Genomic DNA, 8,150 nt, shown 5'->3' with positions numbered 1-8,150 from the left:
TACAGTGTTTGTGTGTTCTACGCTCCCTGGGCGTGAGCGCGTGTATCCGCGGCATTCTGCAACATTTATCCTTTGCAAATGTAAATGTTCAATCGTTCACGTCACATAGATAATTGAATTTATTCTCCACGTGTGTTGAAAGTGCAATGGGGATCAGGTCTAATATTCTAGACATTCCTTTCATGGAATGGAGTAAAATAAGACAGAGGCTTTTATGCTGCTTATGGATCCTTTTAAGCATAACACAGACACAGGGAGCCAAGAATGGACCCTTCAGCTCTATTGACAAAGTAAAATGAAAACGATGGCCTCAAACCAGTAAAGAAGCATAAAATCAGAACAATACACCCTAAATGTTAATAGAAAAAAAATTCTATTTAGCCTTTTAGTGGGTTGAATAACTTCAAGGCGTTTTGGAAATACCCTGTGGATCACGTGGGGGTCCCAGGTGGGGCTGTAGCCTCAGGAAACTCACTTCCTCCACTGCGGAGAGAATCCCCAGTTGGTTTAAGTCATAGACGCCAATTTACCCCACCCCGTCCCTCTCTGGTTTCCTTTGCTGTGTAAGGTCATTTATCTGCCGTTTTAATTTGGAAACGGTGGATTCTTCCTTTTGTGAAAGCAGCAGGAGACCCCCCCCCCCCCCCATCCTCGCTGGGCTGCCATAAAGGTAAGCAGGTGTCCTTAAAGGTGTCGGAAAATTAATATAACAGACGTGTTCAATTAGTGCCGAATGATCTTGGAAATGAATTATTGTGTTCTTAATGGATGGAGCAGAAACGTTCCCCAGAGCACATAAGGTGAGCGCTGCATTAAGGTGCAGCTTTAAATGGATCAGAACAAAGTGCTCCTCCGTAAATTCTGTGGTCCAAAATAAAGATTCTAATCCTCCAGTGAGTTATCAGCCCACCAGAAAGAGATGTTTTTGAATTACATTCCCCCTTTAGTATTACTTCAAAGTGAATTTATAGGAAACAGAAAGAATCTTTCATCTAAGCAACCGAATCAGAACCAACACGATGACGTCAACTGACACACAGCAAAAAAAGAAATCTCCAAATCAACAACTGTAAAGCGTAAATGATCATTCCAAATTAAAGAAGCACAAGTTTTGAAGCTCTAGGAGCAAACTGACTTTTTGATTGTTAAAAAAAAAAAAAGAGGTTTAACGATGTATGGGGAAAAAAGTGAATACGACATCAAACGCCATTTTCCTTTGTGTTCGCTGGCCTCAAGGTGACGAGGGAGACTTTTCTCATCACCAGAGCTAACGATGACATTTATTCTCTGTGGAACTCATTAAGGGCAAAGGAAGAGGGGGGGGGGCGTCTGCCCTGGCATGTTCAACAACCTCAGACGCTCCAATAAAACAAATAAATATGTTGATTAAAATACCTGATGAGATAACAGGAAACGGACAGAAGGAGTCCGACTGTTACCGATGAATCAGCTGGTTTCGCAATCAAAAATCACTGATTTCATCAGAGTTAAAGAACTTTCTCAGCTGTTGGAGGCTTTAGGTTGAGTCCAGCTGTTTGTTTCTTCCATATTTTAGCCTCCTGCCTGCTCAGGAGGAGCGGGAATCCTGCCGATCTTCCCTGGACGAGATCTCAGCCTGTCGCTGCTGTTGGAAAAGCTTTAAGATCTGTGACGGGTCCTGGCCAACGATCAGCAATTAGACACAATCTGCAGTGTGGGAAACAACGAGGGCAACATGGTGAGTTCAGATCTGCGAGGAGGGTGAGGAAAGCACCTCTGGCCGTCCTCCTCAGGAGGCACATTTACAGCGAGAGCTGCAGAGAGCTGAGCAGACAAATACTCACATCTTAATTTTTCAATTAGCATAGCTCTTGTTCTCTAAACATATGCAAACACAGCACGACATCTATTAAAATGCAACTCTAGCGTTGAGCCTAATTAGAGTAAATTGGTCGGCCTGTGTTGGGCAGAATCAGAACGCAGCTCAGCGCTGCTGTTTAGCTGTTTAGCTGCCTGCTTCTCTCCCAACAAACAAACTTCATGCACGTGTTGAGTGGCCTCACAGTCAGACGTGGCAGGAGGGAATGTCGTCAGCAGCCCGTGCAGTCAGCAAAATCAGCATTAATGCGGATGATAATGCCTTTTGTCTGCGTTGCTTCATAATACATTTATATAGGTAGCTGCAGTGTTAATGTGATTTTTCCTTTTAGTGTGTAATGCCCTGCACTTTCCTGGCTTCATTAGCACTTCATAAAGGAAAGTAAGTCCAACTAATAAAATGTTGCTGACTTTGTCCCGCTGATGTTTTAATAGCAGCGGATCTTCGGTGTTTTTTTTTTATTTTTTTCCGGCGTCATTGGAACATTGGAGAGGCTTCAGTGCAGCCGGCAGCCGGCCAAATGGACTCTGTGAAATGTAAAGGATAATTCGTCCTGGATGCTCTCAGCTTTGCCGAGACAAACAGCAGCCAGGGCGAGAGGCTGCTCCCAGCCGAGCCCCGCCGCAGAACCCCAGCGTCGGACGCCGACTCCAGCCGGCCTCTGTGGTGAACACACACATCTTTTTGGTTTGATGTAAACAGGTTTGTCACCCGGAGAGCATTTTTCATTTGTGATGCAATGGACCAGATGGCAGATGAAATGACTCTGAGAGCGGAGGAGAGAGACAAAGGGAGCGTAAACACTGCTGAGGAGAGCTCAGCACGGGTGAGAGGAGGTAAGTTAATGTGACTCAGGTCTGAAAGTCACCACTGAGTCACTGTTCCTGTAAATCTCTGCAATTCCTTCCTGGTAACTGCACTACTGGGCTTTTTTCTTTTTAAAGTTGGACAACTTCTGCAGCACTCACATGTGTTTCTCATCAATTGTTTCTTGGTTGAGCTTGAAAAATCTGCAGCTTTCCTCCTCCGTGGGTTTTGATGTGCCGCGAATTTGATTTAAAACATGAATTTTAAATTGCATCAGACCCACTGATGTGAGTAGCTGTGCAGCCTAATGAGAGAATATGTCTGGGTGAAGCACTGGAACAAAACCTGAAAAATGCATGGCATGCCTGCAGGCCTTACTTCTCTATCAACTAATGGTCATGGGCACCGACCAGCTTTACTCCCAGATAGCTCTGGAGGGTACCGGCTGCCTCCCAAACATGCACCCGGATGACACTAACCGGGATGTTTGTTTTGAACTGATCTGCATCAATTAGCCGCCCTCAGGTTCACGGCTCCAATCCCTGAACACCGCCGGCCGGCCGGCCTGAGCGTGTTCGCCTGACAACAGTTCACCACTGTTGGATTATGGCGAGCGGAGCTGCGTCCGTTTGCTTTTCAGCGTCGGGAAGACAACTAATAGTTTATCCGGCTTTCAAAAATTGTTTCCCGAGCGTGAATTAATCATTAGACATTAAATAAATAAAACGGCGAAAGGAAATCTGAATAATTCATTTGGAAAAGGTGATGAAAAAGTAAACAGTGTGCAGTCGGTGCAACAACTCATTAATATCTATTTAAATCAGACACCAACAAAGCCGTCTGCTCCTGGACGCCGAGCGTCCCGCAGCCTCCACGCCAAATCGTTTGTCTCGTTTTCCCGGCGTATCTTCCCATTTATGAGGAGTCGGACTTTTCATTCATGCAGTTTCACATTTTTGGGAAAACAAACAGCTGACAGGGAAGGTGCTGCTTTTGTTGCTAACGTGTTGAACGCCCTCTTTTTGAGCCAGAACGGTTGCAGAGTGAGGGCAGGGGCCCTGAAGGCCCCTCGGAACATGGGTGTGCGGGGACCGCTGGAGACAGAGGTGCTCAGCAGCCAAACACCTGTGGAAGCTCTTCTTCCTCTCTGTTCTCCCTGAAAACGTTCCGAGCGAGCTCGTCCTCCACGGACTCTCTGTCTTCCGGGCCGACCAACAAGGATGGTGAGTGACACCTGGCCGATGAAACACGTTCACGCAGGAAACGACACCGATTCTTCAGTAAATCTGATTAAAAGTAACTTTAAATCGTTGCTTTTTTTTTCTACACGTGAAATTAGGACGCAGTTCAAGTGATCAATTATGGAAATATGAATTACGGAGTAAGTGGAAAAAATGGAGACTAATGCAAATGATGCCCCCCCCCAGAAGAGACCATAGCAACTGCAGCAGACATCATTAACCCCCGTGACTGTATATAAATGGGTAATTAAGCAACGCTAATTAATTTAAAGATGCAATTTGAAATATATGTAATTTCAATGGTTTCATGAACAAAATATGAGTGATTCACCTGCGTACCCATCAAGCCCCCCCCCCCCCCCCCCACTGTCATCACCTGAGTCTCAGGTGACTAATGCCAGTTTATGGAATCCCAGTTTCCCCATTTACGCCACTGTTGGTGGTGACTCCAATAGGCAGCAGTATAAACAATTAAACCTCCACACATGGCCGGTGCTCATCAGTCCCGTCTCAAAGACCCGAATGTCCTGTTTCTCCCACAGTTGACTGTGCTGAAATGGTCCTGAGCTGCCTCTTCTGCCACTTTTACGACCTGATTCGGCTCCTCCCTGCTTCCTGCGAGACGTCCACCCACAACTGCTGCCCCAGCTACAGACACGTGGACGCTGTGGCAGAGGCGACTCGGGGCAGCGATGAAGACGTCTGCATAGACCTGGACTGTGGTCTGTTCAGCTCCTGTCAGGATGCGAGCGACTGTCTGGAGTTGGCCATGGAGGTTTCTGAAATCTGCTATCATTAGAAGCTTTGGAAAGATCCCGTCCCCTGTTTGTGCATGCGGCGACGTTTTCCCGCCTCTTGTATGAAAGAGACATGATCAGTCTGCACATCAATTTAATAGGAAATCACAACTTTTGAGTTTTTGAGCTTTTGAATGCACCTGCCAAGAAGTTAGACCTTTTCCCATTTTCTTGCCCTCAGCACAAGTTTGCGCTTGAATCCTGAGAACTCGGCCACAAACGAAACATCCACGCACTCCTGCTGCCTGGCAACCTTGAGGATGGTTCTTATTCTTGTACCAAGAAGAGCTATTTCAGGATTGTAGTCTAGCAAAATGTGGTCATCGAATAAATATAACTTGAAGATGTAATATCTTTGCTGCTCTCCAGAGATTAAATTCCATCATTAGGGGAGAAAAAGAACAAGTACCTGCTTTGCATCTCCTTCTATGGGATTTTTACATCAGCCCAACATCAGTGTTTAGAATATTAACTGTACACCAGTAAAACCTTGTTATCACAAACACCGCGCTGGCCTTGACAGCCTGCTAAATTCCATGAGGAAAGAGTGACACACCAATAAGCACTCCAGTCTCTGAAGTATGGAAAAAAAGGAATGTGAAGCCTTGTCCCCCTTTGAGCTCGTCTATTTCAGTTCAAGTACCACTGGACACCCAGGAGCTGGTGGGTTTGGCATTTGTAGGACACTTGTCCTTGTTGCTCTCCTCTGCTTCTCTTCTCCAAAACAGTTCTCTCAAGTGGGAGATCGCTCTTTGGATCACTTCAATCTGAAATATGTCCTTGTCAAATAACGGGAAATGGTGCTGTTACGCCAGTGTGGGAACAGTACACAACACAACACCGTCCTCAAGCCTTGTGATTTCCCCAAAGGGTCAGCGTGCGAGCAGAGGAACGGACCACAGAGTTACAGGATCAGCCTCAGTTACCAAATATTTGTTTTCTGCCATTACATGTAAAGAGCGAAGGGCTAGTGTCGCTCTACAAACACAGAGATTATTACAGCCCAGAAGTACCAACAACTGCTGTAGCTGCAGTTAGACGCTGCAGTGATGTGGAGGTTTGAGAGCTGCTGTTGCATGATGGGAAAATTCCCATTGACAAACCAACTCAAAGAGTTTTATTGCATATTTTGCTTTAGGAATCATGAAATAAAATCTCTATATGCTAAATTCCATAGCCAGTGATTAAAGCTGCAAGCATCAGATGAGCTCAGACAACAATGCACATTTTTTTAGGAATAAATTCATGTCAATGTTTCTCGTGCAGGTAACATCTGCAGACAAATCTGCTTGTGACCAATTTTCTCATTAGGTTGCTCTACAATTACAAAGCTGAGTGCTCTGGCTCCATAAAACCCACCGCAGGTCCTTTGTGGGTTTTTCCAACATAAAGTGTGTCTGCACAAACAGATGCCAGTTTTAAAACAAAAACATCTGCACATCTTAAAATCGCTGGAGCTCTTTCAAATTACCTGACGGCTTTGGGAGTCGTGGGGGCTGCGCAGGTTTAGTGCCTTTTAATGACATCCAAACAGCATGTCTTTTACAGGCCCGGGTTCAAATGCTGTCCCATCTCGGCCGAGGACAAGGTCAGGTGGTTTTCACTGTCGCACAACACACGCATGCCCCTTAATGGCTGCACAGAGGACGGCGCTCACCCATTATCCTGCATGCTCGCCTCTGGTCTGCAGCCTAATTCAAAACACTTGTGCAAAGGGTCAGAAAGAAACCACAAGACCCAAGTGATTAAACGGGAAACGTGTTGTTGCTATCAAAACACTTCAAACTACCGCAAACTGCCCCCGTATTGTTTGGTGACACAAGACTCGCATTAGCGAAGCGAGCTAATCGCATGCGGCTTGGCCCTGTTTACATGCATCTCTGCTCACTAATCGGATATGAGCTTTCTTCAGAGTTCAGGCCCTGATCGCTTCATTAGTGTGAAGCTGCTCTTCCTCCTGAGCACACAGCACTAATACCATCTCCCTCCTGACACTACACTGCAGCCCAGAGTGGCCTCCTGAGGAAGCAACGCCGTTAAATATTAATGCCATGTGTTTAGAGGGGTTTTATTTCAAACAGCGGGCATGTCAGCATCAAATGTAGCGGTCCTCAAAATTAAGTCCGTGTGGAAAAATGGGATCCCGGAGCTTCCAATGTGGATGCGCCTTCGGAATAATTTAATCCTGTTCTTTTCTGTTAATACTGCCAACGTTTTCACAGTGATTCTCCTCAGCGGTGATTCTCCTCGAAGGGCACTGCTGGTTTCTGCAGACAAACGTCCCGAAGTGAGGAATGCCGGGGCGTATTTCTGGTGACATCATTTCTGTTAAAGGTGCATGGGTATCTCATGAGTCCCCTTCTGCAGTTACACCCACCATCTGAGCACAGTGTCTTGGCCAGCACCACATACGTGCATGGTTGGACCATCAGAGCAGCAGGACAATAATGAAATAACTGGAAATAACTGCCGTGAAATTTGTCAGATGTCCTATTTTTTCTCATCCCGTCTATCGTCCTAATTTGGATGACAATTCCACAATTATCCCATCAAATGAACCTGACCTCACTCCCAGGAAGAGAAGTGGTTTGTGTGAGCATCATCCCCAATTAGGTCAGGGGCGTTAATAGTACAGTGGAAAAGGAACGCTCCCTGCAACATCCTCCTGGAATTGCAACTGACACCACTGACTCTCTTGGATCTATATTTGGGCCACGCGTGTGGATGTGTGTCACCCATGTCTGCTCGCCTTAATCTCCGCAGCACAAAGTAAGTGAGCTGTGCGCCCATGGGCAGACATTTTCAAGGCACAAAGGGAACTCCCAGCGGGCCCAGCAAGAACCAGGCCCTGGGCAGGTTTTTATGATACCTTTCAATCAGCAGATGATTCCCTCTTGAAATGACAGGTGATTCAACTCAGCCTCCAATTAATAATCCTGTTTTAACAATTAAGAGCGGAGAAGGGAGAGAATGGCGAAGAGAGGACGGATGCTTTGATAGTACGAGCAGTTTTACACACACACACACACGCACTTATCTTCTTAATCCAGGAGCCCTACCAGCACACACATTCTGGCCAGGAGCTGGCATGGATAAGGGGGTGGGGGTGAAATGAGGAGTAGAATCGTGTACTTGGATAATGCAAAAAGGGGTGACAAGAGGGTGGCAAAGGGATGATGGAGTGCATCAAGCTGTGGGTGCCCCCGTTCTATCCTCCTGCCTCCACCCCCCACAGCACTGAGGAAATTAAAGAGCTGTGTAGCTGGAGTAAGAGAGGGGAGGAGAAGGTGATTTAGAGCACGGCACAGAGGGATGAGGACCCGGTGTATCGGAGTTAATTACTGAATAATGAGGAACAATTTATTGTGTTCTTGTTAGAGACATCAAAATGCTGCTGGGTGCTAAATATGTAGAGAAAAGAATGCCTCGGTCACGCGTCTGTGCTTT

At 46.2% G+C, this 8,150-nt stretch overlaps 1 protein-coding gene across 1 annotated transcript; it reads left to right on the top strand.

Moving 5' to 3' along the window:
* Nucleotides 1-1,498: 1,498 nt before the first annotated feature.
* mdfic2 (MyoD family inhibitor domain containing 2) lies at nt 1,499-5,053 on the top strand. The gene is made up of 3 exons (XM_057030288.1): nt 1,499-2,694; nt 3,697-3,888; nt 4,449-5,053. The coding sequence occupies exons 1-3, from the start codon at nt 2,598-2,600 to the stop codon at nt 4,703-4,705; spliced, it is 546 nt and encodes a 181-aa protein (XP_056886268.1). The 5' UTR covers nt 1,499-2,597; the 3' UTR covers nt 4,706-5,053.
* The last annotated feature ends 3,097 nt before the right edge of the window (nt 5,054-8,150 follow it).

The sequence above is a fragment of the Takifugu flavidus genome, chromosome 4 (assembly GCF_003711565.1).
Source record: "Takifugu flavidus isolate HTHZ2018 chromosome 4, ASM371156v2, whole genome shotgun sequence".
Classification (NCBI taxonomy): Eukaryota; Metazoa; Chordata; class Actinopteri; order Tetraodontiformes; family Tetraodontidae; genus Takifugu; species Takifugu flavidus.
The sequence above is the reverse complement of the archived record's forward strand: the minus strand, read 5'-3'. Positions and strand labels throughout refer to the sequence as shown.